This window comes from Drosophila takahashii, chromosome 3R, assembly GCF_030179915.1.
Source record: "Drosophila takahashii strain IR98-3 E-12201 chromosome 3R, DtakHiC1v2, whole genome shotgun sequence".
Classification (NCBI taxonomy): Eukaryota; Metazoa; Arthropoda; class Insecta; order Diptera; family Drosophilidae; genus Drosophila; species Drosophila takahashii.
In genome coordinates this window covers 24,749,323-24,761,583 of record NC_091681.1, presented here as the reverse complement: position 1 = coordinate 24,761,583, position 12,261 = coordinate 24,749,323, and the positions used below count along the sequence as shown (strand labels likewise).

The following is a 12,261-nucleotide window of genomic DNA, read 5'->3' as shown; positions in this document are numbered from 1 at the left end:
CTAATCAATTTCAAAAGGGGATTTCATTTTTGATGCAAATTCTAATAACAAACTATTTACAATTATATATTATAATAGTGGCGCCTATAAATGCTGCATGACCAGCTTATCGGCAGGCTTAACGCCATATTTGTAGACCTTATTGAGGCTTTCGGGAAAGTCGGGCAGTAGATTATTGAAGTTCTCCACGTGATGTGTGTGCTGCTCCGTCCAGATGCCGTCGCCAGTGAAGTGAAACTCTGATTCGATTAGGTAGAGGATGAGGGTGAGGATCTCGTTGTTGCTCAGCGAGTCAAAATCCGCCACTGGCAGCTGGAGTTCTTCTTGGGCATCTGGTGATTGCAAAAGCAGCATCTTTTCCTCAATGCGTTTGCTGTAAATATATTAAAATCAACTAAATTCGATATTATATTCTGATAGCACTCACATGGGATACAAAAGCAAGTGTATGTTGGCAAAAATCTCTTGCAGCTTAAACTTTTTGCTGCGTAGGTACTCCAGGCATTGCTTCACATGCAGCAAAGGTATGTGGCACCAGTTGGGATGGCGGGAGAGCAGATTGCGCAGTACCTGCTTATCTTTGGACAGAACGTTACTCAAGTAGACCACTATATCGCGGCCTTTAGTGCGATCCGAGCCATCTCTGGCAAATCTGCAATGAATATATGGTTAATTGAGCTTTAAGATATTAATAGATTATAATTACTAACTTGGCAAAGGCCTCTGAGCCGCAGGAGAGAATGTGCAGGGAGGCGCATCGAACCCTCAGCTGATTGAGATAATCCAGACGCAGTCGCGCCTTGTTTTGGTAGTGCACCAGTCGCAGTACTCGCGGATTGGTGCCCAGCACCTGGAACTCCTCGATCTCCTGCAGATCCCTGAGTCGCTCCAGCACAGTTTCCGGTCCGAGGGTGAGCACCTCCAGGCAGCGCAGGACGGCATCCTCACTAATCCCAAACGCATGGACATACTGCAGGGTTTGCTTCAAACTATCGCAGGTGGACATCAGAATCTTGGGCCGTCGGAAGCCGATTTCGCGTATGTCCTGCGAATCGATGGTGGGTATCTCGCGCAGGATGCGTCGCACATTATCCGCTTCCGAGTAGAGCAGAAAGCTGTTCTTCCTCAGCCGCTCGGCGGGAAACTTGAGCTCCTGGGTCAGCAGCTCGACGGTGTCCTGGACGGCGCGAAAGCTCTTGTGGCGGATGCGCGAGTAGACGCGCCACAGCTTCTGCAGATCACTGTCGTCCATTTGGAGGCGTTCGCGCAGATAGGCGTTCAGCAGGGATTGCCTTAAGCTCTTTAGCGTGATGCTTTCGCTGTCCAGCTCCCGCAAATCCACCGGCAGGCTGATGTCGGTGAAATACGCCGCCAAACGCTCCGCCACCTTCACATCGAAGGGGATGTAACTGTGGGCCTTGAGCACTTCTATAGGTTTATTGACCACCGTCACATATTTCGCCAGCGTTTGGATGGTCACGTTGTGGAAGCCACACTCCTGCAGGACACTGTGCCGATTGGCCAGCGTGGTGGCTCCGTAGTAGATGATCATGGGCTTGGCTATGATGTCGTCCACGCTGTACTCCAGGGATTTCAGCGTGTCGTAGGAGTTCAACAGGTCCTTGCGCTTCACCGTCTTCAGTTCGGGGTGCTTCTCCAGGGCAGCCGTCCAGGCCCGGTAGTTGCTACCTAAAAGGGCACTTTAGTTATTCCTTAAATTACTGTTTAGGTCCTTATTTACCCAGAGTTTTGGCCAAATAGTTGGCGTTCAGGGGCTCCTCCGCCGGCATCTCAATTGTCGGGGCCTTTGGCAGCTTTGTAGTAGGCTTCTCCTGCTTACCGGTGGTCCTTTTCGAACTGGCCATTCCCCGCGCCAACTGCCCTAGGCTCCGGGCCAGCAGTTGCGCTTGATTCTGGCCGTTGCGCAGCATAATTATAACATTTCCCGAGGCTTTATTTACAACCGACGAGGAAACCTACAAGCGAACATGTAACTGACATTCGGGGTGAATGGCAACTCTCTTCTGTGTGAATGGGTGCCAGTCAGTGATGGCATTTTGAGAACTAATAAATAGCCAATAAATCGGGATAAAATTGAAATAAATTTTATTAGCAGCTTAATTATTAAAATAAAATTTAAAATGAAAATTTTTTTTTTATTTTTTATAAAACTTGGTTTTAAATTCGTAAAAATAGGTTTAAATCAGGTGAGAGTCCAAAAACTATCGATCAAAATCATTAATTTAGTCGATAGTGTGGGTCATGTTTTCACATCTCTAACCCAGTAGCGCATTTACACGTGCGCTTGATTTTTAGTTATTGTTTCGCTTAGTTTTTAATTAAGAAGACGCTTAAATATGTCGCTTTTACGCATCAGGTAAGCAGTAGACCTCAAACAAGTGAAATACCATAAAATACAGCCATATGTTCTTCCAGGAAACCCAAAACCCGCAAGGGAAAAAAGGTGCTGCTGGCCAGGGAGCCGCAACTGATTGAGTCCGCCCGCACAATGCTCTTTTTGGACGGACGGAAGTGCGGTGGCAACGTGAAGCTGTGCATGAAGGATCTGCAGACGCTGAAGAAGCCGCTGGTGAAGATTCTCAACCGCAAGAACGACATTACACCCTTTGACGATCCCTCCTCACTGGAGTTGTAAGTTGAGCTAAAAACCTAGCCTAAAGTTATGTTTCTTGTTTGTAAACATCAATCAAATCCTCAGCTTAACCATGAAGAACGATGCCGCCCTGTTCTCGTTTGGTTCTACGTCTAAGAAACGCCCCGACAACATCATCCTGGGCAGGATCTTCGAGAACGAGGTGCTGGACATGTTTGAGCTGGGCATTAAGCGGTACCAGGCCATTTCCGAGTTCAAGAACGAGAAGATCGGCGCCTGCGTGAAGCCCTGCCTGGTATTCAACGGTCCCAAATGGGCGCAGACCGAGGAACTGAGGCGCCTACGCAACCTGTTCATCGACACTTTCCAGCGCGAGAAGGTGGACTCGATTCGCCTGCAGGGCATCGAGCATGTGCTCAGCTTCACCGTCACCGATGACATGAACATCCTGATGCGCTCCTACCGGATTCTGTTGAAGAAGTCCGGCCAGCGGACGCCGCGCATCGAGCTGGAGGAGATCGGACCGTCTTGCGACTTTGCCATTCGTCGCACCAAGATCGCCAGCGAGGATCTGTACAAGCAGTCGCGTAAGCAGCCCAAGCAGCTGAAGGTGGGCAAGAAGAAGAACATCAGCACCGACGCCCTGGGCAACACCAAGGGACGCGTCCATCTGGGCAAGCAGCAGACGGGCTCCATTCAAACGCGTCGCGTCAAGGCGCTGCGCAAGACGCCCGAGGAGAAGAAGGACACGCGTCAGCGCAAGAAGGTTGCCCTCAAGGCAGCCGCCGCCGAAGCCCTGGCAAATGCGAAGGCAAATCCATTCTCTAGTTAGTTTTAGTTTTAATAAATTGGTCCTGATTAAAATAGCGTTAACAAGTGTATCGTATCAGTGAATGCCATCGACTATGTTGCGAATGCGTCGCGTCTTGGACTCCGCCAGGGCATCCTCCAGCGTTTTGATCATGTGCACCAGGCTGCTGACATCGGTCTGCACCAGCAAATCCTTGCGATGCAGTCGCTCGTCCTCCTGCATGGCCTGCAGCTCCTGTTCGCTGCGTCCGGACGCATCTATCGTTAAAAGTTCGCGGTTCTCGTTCTTCGGCTCGGTGTGCAGGTACAGCTTCATGGTGACCACCACTTGGCACTGCTCCAGGAGACTCCTGGATGCGGTGCGCACCTCCAGTCGCCAGTCCAGGTTGACCAGTCGATGGGCACGTATGTTGGCCGACTTGATGGAGCCCTCCACAAAGTTTCGCTTGCTGGTGACAAACTGCTCGAGGATCTCGAGCACCTCCTCACCGAGATCGGGGAATGTCTGGCGCAGAGTGGCCTGCATGTTGACCGTACTACTTCCTACCCGTGTGGTTACGCTGATCAGCAGCGATATCAGTGCCTCCACCGCCTGCTGAACGGCCTCTGGTCCCTGGGAATCCGAGTACTTCTTGGCCAGCGCCTCGTAGCGATCGGGATTGGGCCCATTTATCAGGTAATCGAAGGCGGATTTGCACAGCTCCACTACATCGCTAGCGGGTCGCTGGAGGAGGCTCAAATGGTCGCGTTGTTGCTGAGTTAATCGCAGAGATGACATCTTATTGATTCGGTTTTGGAGTTACCTAGAAGTAAACAAACTATTAAATAGTAGTTAATAGGCAGTTAATGTGTGTATGAAAGTTTACCTTTACTAGTTTAAATTAATGGCTACTTGAGACTCCCTTTTCATGTCTGAACTTCAACTGTAAGTGACACATTTTTATAAATTAATAAACATAAACAATCAGTGGGTGGGTTTTCAACTCACCTCATCCTGTTATAACTTCACATTCAAGATGAGCAGCCCCATGAACGTTTTATGCTTAACTATACTATAGACTTTTGATTATATTCCTTAGAAACACTTAGTTTTTGGCTGATAAAATAAACATTTATAGGTAAAAACAAAAATAAATAAATGTCTGCGGCTCAATTAAAGTCTCTGCAGCTAAGTTGGCAGCTCCCTTTGATAACCATTTATTGTTATCGATAAATGCAACATCAAATTCAAATTTTAAATAGCTTATTTCATTTTTAAAGTTAACAACTTTAGAAAGAATAGAAAATGCCTTTGAAACACTAAAAAATCATAAAATTACGAAGATAGATTAATAAACACAACCCCTTCTTGTAAACAACAAATATCAAACCGCAGCTTTTCGTTCAAATAAAAGCTTCTTGAAAAGCAACCCTGTTCACCCCCGCACCCCGAAGACAACAACAACAACATTGTGGATTCGCAAATCTGTTTCATTGGCCCGTGGGATTTTGCTGGCAGAGCTGCTCTCGTTTAATTGTTTTAACCAATACATTTTGTACGAAATAACCTTGCAAATATGCTGAAGCAAGTAACGAAGCAATTGGCCCTGCAGGGAGTGCGCACCTTCTCGGTTGGCCAGCAGGTGAGGATCGGTGTAAAACGAAATCCCGGCTAGAATCGGTCTCTATTCCGCTGCAACTGTTTACGTAACAGGCGGATGATATGGTGCATCTCGTACCACCAATAATTATGCGAAAAAAAACCTGACATAACACCATGATTTCAAGTACTTAACGAGCTTTATGTTTTGCATTGCCGATCCGATATAGAACAACTACAAGGTGACCGTTTGCGGTGCCGCTGGAGGAATTGGCCAGCCGCTGTCGCTGCTCCTCAAGCAGAATCCCCTGGTCACCGACTTGGCCCTGTACGACATTGTCCACACACCCGGTGTGGCCGCCGATCTGTCGCACATCGACACCAAGAGCAAGACCGCCGGATTCATCGGTGCCGACCAGCTGGGCGATTCCCTGAAGGGTGAGTAGAGGGCAGGGGCCGCGAGTGAGGTTATGTGATGAGTGGATACGAGTGGAAAATTTGCTTGCCTTTGGGAGGGGGTGAAACGGTGAAGGGGGGATAAACCACGGTTATCACTCATGATGTACACTAAACTTGAAATTTATAACCCTATTCCAAAGTCTTGTGATCCTATAATTTTAAGTCTTTATAGATGATTGCATTGTAAAAGCATTTAATCACTTAGATTAGCTATTTTATTTACGAATTTAAAAAAAAAAAACTTGGTAAAATCAACTTTTAAAATTGTCAATCACAATCACCACAAAAAATAGTCAATTCTACTAAGTAAATAGTTACTTTCACATCAACAAAAACACACAATTAGCAAAGTAGACATGGAAAACTTAACATTTAAAAAAAAAAATTTTATTTTTATTTTAAATAAAAAATAAGGATATTAAAAAACTAAATGTACAAAAAACTTAATTTCTAATTCTTCAATTTAGATAAATTATGTTTAAAAAAAAACTACTTTTACATAAATTCAGAACTTTTTCATGTGATTTGCATGAACCACATTTTATGCTCTGAGATAAGATAAGCAGCGAAGAATATATTCCCAGATAGCAGCCACTTTGAAGCCGTAGAAAGGTTATTGGTATTTATAACGACGTAATCAGAAGCGGCTACTTATCAGTGCAGTAGCCACGGGGATTGAACCCATAAAAGATCAAAGCTCAAAGTGGCTGAGAGCATTTAATTACAAATATATTGAACAATTTCCTACCTTTTGCAGGATCCGATGTTGTGGTCATTCCCGCTGGTGTGCCCCGCAAGCCCGGCATGACCCGCGATGACCTGTTCAACGTGAACGCCGGCATCATCAAGGACATCTCGAACTCCATTGCCAAGAACTGCCCCAAGGCCCTGGTGGCCATCATCACCAATCCGGTGAACACCTGCGTGCCCATCGCTGCCGAGATCCTGAAGAAGGTATGCATAGCATGGGATATGAGTTGCCTGGAGCTTTAATTTTTATACTATTTTTATAACCAGGCTGGTGTCTACGATCCCAAGCGTCTGTTCGGTGTCTCCACCTTGGATGTGGTGCGTGCCCGCGCCTTCATCGGCCATGCTTTGGGCGTGGATCCCCAGAGCGTGCAGATCCCCGTGATCGGTGGCCACTCCGGCGTCACCATCCTGCCCGTGCTCTCCCAGAGCCAGCCGCTGTTCAAGGGCAACCAGGAGACCATCGAGAAGCTGACCGTGCGCATCCAGGAGGCCGGTACCGAGGTGGTTAAGGCCAAGGCCGGCGCTGGTTCCGCCACCCTGTCGATGGCCTATGCTGGCGCCCGTTTCGCCGGCTCCCTGCTGAAGGGTCTCAACGGCGAGAAGAACGTGATCGAGTGCTCTTACGTGCAGTCCACCGTCACGGAGGCCACCTTCTTCTCCACGCCCCTGGTGCTGGGCAAGAACGGCGTCCAGGAGAACCTCGGCCTGCCCAAGCTCAACGACTACGAGAAGAAGCTGCTGGAGGCCGCCATTCCCGAGCTGAAGAAGAACATCCAGAAGGGCATTGACTTCGCCAACGCCTAAGCGGGACTAGAAAACCATCCCAATCCATCCCCAGAACCGTGTACTTCATTAGCGCCCATTGTGAATTGGCATACTTCCCTTAGCAAATCGTTCGTCCTAAGTCGGCGTGTCCAAAGATTTAACCGATCTACGCTCAGTGTGTGGTGAACAATGAAACCAGTTGATATCTGAAATAAACAAATTGTAAACTTGGATTTGGCAGAGATTTTACTTATTAGTTTAAAAGAATTTAAACAAGCGCAAGGGATATTGATTAAAAAAATATATCAAAATATAAATATCAACTAATGAAAATACCTTAAAAATACTGCCGAGTTATTTAAGTCCAAAAACATATTTCCAACTATGCATTTGGTCCTAAATCCGCTTTAAAAAACTCTGTAAGACCAACAGAGGGAAAATTTTTATTTATTTTACATTGCTCGAAGAAATAAAGCGCTTCTGTTGACTTATTTTTGATAGATGCTTTATACAAACCGAAAATTTCGCCAAGTGTAGTCTACACTGTCGCAAACAACCACACTGCTCACACGCACATGCCCACACAGACGCAATCAATTAAGCTTCGTTAAGATCAATTTAAACTTGCCCGCATGTCATGACGGCCCCCTCCCGACGCCCATGAGCAACCCCTCCGGAATCCCTCCCATGACTTTGGCTCACAATCCAGTGCGTACGCGTTTCGGAATTTCTTTTTTAACTATATAAAGTTGAATATTTTTTAGTGTTATGGCATTCTTATTCGACTTGTCTACATACAAACATATGGGAAACCAATGGAATTTTTTATATATCCTATATTCCTATTTGTTTTGATAATAGATCGCACACTTTTATTGTTTAGCAATTCACACCTTCTTGCGAACAAATAGTATTTGGTCAAATTATGATATCTGAAGATTATTGTAGTATATTTGTATCACTGTTCAACTTGAATTGCAATGGAGAGGCAAGAAAAATACATTTGGTGACCCCGAACTAAATGGTTTTCAGAAATCAAGAAATAATTCCACAATTCATAGGATATTAATATTGGCGATAGATTGGAGTTTTGATTTTCGAAAATTGGATAAATATTGCATTGCAATTAAATCGTATAAAATCTTACTCTTAATCTTAAACTTATTCAACGTGAAATTTTGGAGGTATTCAAGTGCTTTACGTTTTAAGGACCCTTGTAACTCGGTAGTTAAATTAACATAGTGAATCTATTAAAGATTGTCTTAAACCAATTGTGTTCTTTCACAGCTCGCTCCACATTGATTTGCACTTGTTTTACCAATTAAAATGCTTGGCACCAGCTCGAATCAAGTAAATTGGATTACTATTAGACAATTTGATTTGTTCATTAAACCGGAGACGATGCAGAGCAACAGCTTCAATAATTCTAACCTATTTAGCCGCTGAGAGGGGATGGGCGGACACACCCCCGACTTAATTATCGACGATCGAAAGGCAACGATAACAAGACCAAAACAATCAATTGATACAATTCCATTCATGAAATCAAATCGAACTGCAAGCGAAAATCACGGAGCGCGGGAGACAATTTGATAGGCCAGCCGATTCGGATTCTTGGGGTTCCGCCAATTGGCAGAACGCTTTTAATGAAATAATGAGCAGGAATCAATTTCCCGACGCCGGCGCACGTACTGTATGCGCTACAAAATTAAATTGCCGGCCGGCATTTTATATTAAAACAAATTGGTTACCATGGATTTACCAGAACAGACGCTCTGTTTTTGTAATCGACCTTGGGCAATTTTATTTAATTACAAACAATTAAGTCGCCGCACAGGCCGCTCAGCGCCAAAAACGATAAGCGACGCCCACCAGAAAGACAGTGTCAAGTGCAGCCGCAATAATTAATTAATTAATTATTACCGCACAATGCAATCAAGATGTTCATTCATAACTTGGTGCCGAATTTGAATTTGAACTTGCGCCAATCGATAGATCTTCGTAATGTAATAATGTACTGTTTACACTGCCGCACTAAAGCTATTGATTTTAGAAATGACTTATTGCCACTGCAAAATTTAAATCTAATAAATTGTGTAAGTTAATTACTACTACTAATACTACTACTAACTACTACTAGTACTACTACTAGTACTAATATTGTGAAATTTAGTGATCGGACTAAGGATAGACCAAAAACTCAAAGATGCGAAGATCAGCTCAAGTGTAAACGAAGCATTTATTTTTAAAAAACGCGACTCGCGACATATTCAAAAGCTCAAAAGCAATTTGCATTGCCCGGGGCATCGATTTCAATTACATAACACCACAAATTGCTCTGGAACAGCGATCGTGCCGCTTAAGTTATCAGCCGCAGATGCAGTGCATCACTCCCACCGCTCAGCTGGCCCATTAAATGGCGCCTTCGCCTTAAATAAGTCACAATTGTCGGCAATTAATTTGAATTGCGCTCACTGTGTTGCGATTTTTCGTCCATCGACAGGCACAGAAGAACCCAAAGCCAATTACACCGGCCAGGCCCAGCGGTTGACATCTTCAGTTATCTCCCCATACATTCTATATGTCCCACATATAGTGTCTGATATGCGCTAGCAATTGTGATTGCCTTTAATTTATTGGCGTCCTCTCTCACTTTCCCTTTAATCGCATTAAGCTCTTAGTGCAATTTGTGGGTGGTTGAGATTTCAAAGGGTTTTTTAAAAACAGTTTTTCAGAATGTGTTGTCGAAAATGAAATTATATTAACTCAATGTATTCCTAAACTACTCAAGAACTTATAAATGCAAGGAAATAACGAAAAGTCTGTCAAAATCAATACAATTTTTCATTTGGAACGTCTTTTAGGTCATTGAAAAATTATTTAAAAAAAAATTCGATATTTAAAAATAAAAACGAAAAACTTTTTGCTAGAATGAAAAAATAAACTTTTTTAAATGTTTTTTGCATAACTTTAAATTTGGTACTTTTAAATCAAGTAAGACCCACACAGATTTTAATGAAAGAATGTAATGCAATTCCGAACTCCCTTCACAGCTCTTGAACTCTGATCTCTGGTACAGTCATGCCCAAAAAAATCTCATGTAAATGATGGCAAATTCATAAGGCAGAAGAAAAAAGCAAAATGCATAAACCAATTTGAGTGGACGTTTGTGATCGTGGGTCAGATGTCAGATACGAAATAAGAATACGCCTCACATCCGCCTCCCCCTGCGAGTGTGTATCATGTAAAGGGGGTAACTGGCAAGAAGAAGAACAGTAAGTACCAGGCAAGTGTGGACCCCAAAGGGCCATGAAGAATTAACGAAACGAAAATGGGGAAAAAACTATACATCTTTGTCAGGGCAGATACTGGACTGACTGGGGGAAAACCCGGGCTCCGGGTACGGTTACGGTTATGCCTACGGGTCGACTTGCAGACTTTGTCTCGTGGGCAGTAGATTTCGAAATGTACACTGAGAAAATAGTTTTCAATATTTGTCATATTAAAATTGAAAAGATTTTTTCAACAAAAAAATCCTTTGTTTTCATAAAAAAACTCCCAAAGAAATAATTTTGACTTTTCAAAACAAATTTGTAAAAATTTTAAACAGCTTACCTTTAAAAAAATCGTGGTTTCAGAATTGTTTTTCACTACAGCTATCGCTCAGTGTATTCACGTTCATAAGTCGAGGTTTTTCCTTCTTTCATTCTTTTTTTTTTTGTATTCTACTGAACGCTGAGAGCGAGAACGAATAGCGACAGCCGAGTCAGAAGTGGAACTAAAATACAAAAACTATTTGATATTTTATGCGGGATTTAAATTGATCTTAACGAAGCTTAATTGGAGGCGTCTGTATGGGTGAGCGGTGCTCTGGACTCTGACACGAGTGTTCTGTTCTGAGTCGCGTTTGTCCGTTTGTCCGTGTGAGCGGGACTTGAGCCCGCCATATTGGAATTTCGTTGTGCGAACTGATCACAATCGCCGAACCAAGTAAACCCGAATGGGAATGGGCGAAACATGTATTGCACACTGAATCGTTGCCACATCGCATATAGTAGATATATGTGGAAAGGCACAACAAAATGTCGCCGCTGTCTCCGCTGATATCGTAATACAATGTGATAATGTCACGGAGGATGAGAGAATGTCGGTGATGTTATTGCACCGAAAAAAAGTGGGGACCTCATATTATATCTTTGGACGGAATTTAGGTGGAACTTCTACTGATGTTTAAAAATAAATTCGAATAAATATTTCAAAGTTTTCATTTATTTAGGACAATTTTTCAGTAAGTTATTGTTTATTATTATCATTATTATGTCTATTGGATCTAAAAATGTATAATTTTTCGAAGTGTCGCTGTTGTTTGTGTTGATATTGCTACTGAGGATGGACTGTCATCTCGGTGGGACAAGTGAGGATGCGATGATGATGATGATGGTGGCGATGGGCTTGAGTATCTGTCTACCCCTCAGTCGGTGTATCTGTCTGTCTATCTGTCTGCCAGTGTGTGTATCTTAATGGTTATGGAAAAAATATGAAAAAATATTCAACAAAAGCTTAGGCGCTCACTTTGCCGGCCAGCGATAACTGTACCAAGTATTTTCCTCAATGTTGTTCCTAGCAATCTAAAGAATAGTAAAGAAACTTGATAAATATAAGCATGGAGTTGTTTTACAGGTTCCACTACTAAATTTTGAATTGATCATAGGTTTTGAATGCAAAACGGTATTTCTAAAATTCGAATTCCACAGAACTTTGTGAAGAATACATTCAGAAAATATATAAATTCCGATTTATTATGAATATTATGAACCACGTTCAAAGAAAACTTACCCGCAGTTCAACAACTCTTTTTCGGGTTAATTAAGGTGGAATCGGCTGTCTGCACATTTATCTTATACCTCATTTCTGATTCTTCTGATTACCTATACCAATGGTGTAACCTCCTTAAGTTCAAGGATCAATCGTAATTAACTTTTGATCTTACTCAAGATGCTATCATCAATGCTTGATTTTTCACCCTGACGTTGTCCTTGTTCCTTTTCGATTTTCCCCCTTTCGAATCCTCGAACCCAAGGCCCACATAATTGGCGCATTGGCTAATGCAAAATATTGTCTGATTATTCACACGCAACAAGGCCCGGGACTCCTTGCCCTCAGAGACGAGACCATCCCTCCCATTCTGGGTCGCGACCCAGTACCCACAGTATGGGGTGTATTTATTTGTTTTCATCTCTCGGCTCTGATCGCGTGCCCCGCGTCCATTCGAATGCATTCT

General features: G+C 43.4%; 4 protein-coding genes across 5 annotated transcripts; 2 read left to right on the top strand and 2 right to left on the bottom strand.

Moving 5' to 3' along the window:
- Nucleotides 1-4: 4 nt before the first annotated feature.
- On the bottom strand, nucleotides 5-2,022 carry mTerf5 (mitochondrial transcription termination factor 5). Its single transcript, XM_017137128.3, has 4 exons — nucleotides 1,742-2,022; nucleotides 711-1,689; nucleotides 428-652; nucleotides 5-373 (listed from the first exon to the last, which is right to left on the bottom strand). The coding sequence occupies exons 1-4, from the start codon at nucleotides 1,929-1,931 to the stop codon at nucleotides 85-87; spliced, it is 1,683 nt and encodes a 560-aa protein (XP_016992617.2). The 5' UTR covers nucleotides 1,932-2,022; the 3' UTR covers nucleotides 5-84.
- Nucleotides 2,023-2,255: 233 nt separating this feature from the next.
- Non3 (Ribosome production factor 2-like protein Non3) lies at nucleotides 2,256-3,481 on the top strand. The gene is made up of 3 exons (XM_017137117.3): nucleotides 2,256-2,377; nucleotides 2,437-2,652; nucleotides 2,720-3,481. The coding sequence occupies exons 1-3, from the start codon at nucleotides 2,358-2,360 to the stop codon at nucleotides 3,444-3,446; spliced, it is 963 nt and encodes a 320-aa protein (XP_016992606.1). The 5' UTR covers nucleotides 2,256-2,357; the 3' UTR covers nucleotides 3,447-3,481.
- LOC108054248 (COMM domain-containing protein 2) lies at nucleotides 3,431-4,607 on the bottom strand. Of its 2 annotated transcripts, none has more exons than XM_070216631.1 (3): nucleotides 4,413-4,607; nucleotides 4,291-4,347; nucleotides 3,431-4,242 (listed from the first exon to the last, which is right to left on the bottom strand). In XM_070216631.1, the coding sequence occupies exon 3, from the start codon at nucleotides 4,200-4,202 to the stop codon at nucleotides 3,501-3,503; it is 702 nt and encodes a 233-aa protein (XP_070072732.1). In that variant the 5' UTR covers nucleotides 4,203-4,242; nucleotides 4,291-4,347; nucleotides 4,413-4,607; the 3' UTR covers nucleotides 3,431-3,500. The 2 variants fall into 2 exon arrangements, with proteins under 2 accessions (XP_070072732.1, XP_044250023.1); XM_044394088.2 differs by having other exon boundaries at nucleotides 3,431-4,227; nucleotides 4,413-4,605.
- Nucleotides 4,608-4,875: 268 nt separating this feature from the next.
- On the top strand, nucleotides 4,876-7,213 carry Mdh2 (malate dehydrogenase 2). Its single transcript, XM_017137116.3, has 4 exons — nucleotides 4,876-5,046; nucleotides 5,234-5,441; nucleotides 6,220-6,416; nucleotides 6,480-7,213. Exons 1-4 carry the CDS (start codon nucleotides 4,981-4,983, stop codon nucleotides 7,017-7,019), a joined length of 1,011 nt encoding a protein of 336 aa, XP_016992605.1. The 5' UTR covers nucleotides 4,876-4,980; the 3' UTR covers nucleotides 7,020-7,213.
- The last annotated feature ends 5,048 nt before the right edge of the window (nucleotides 7,214-12,261 follow it).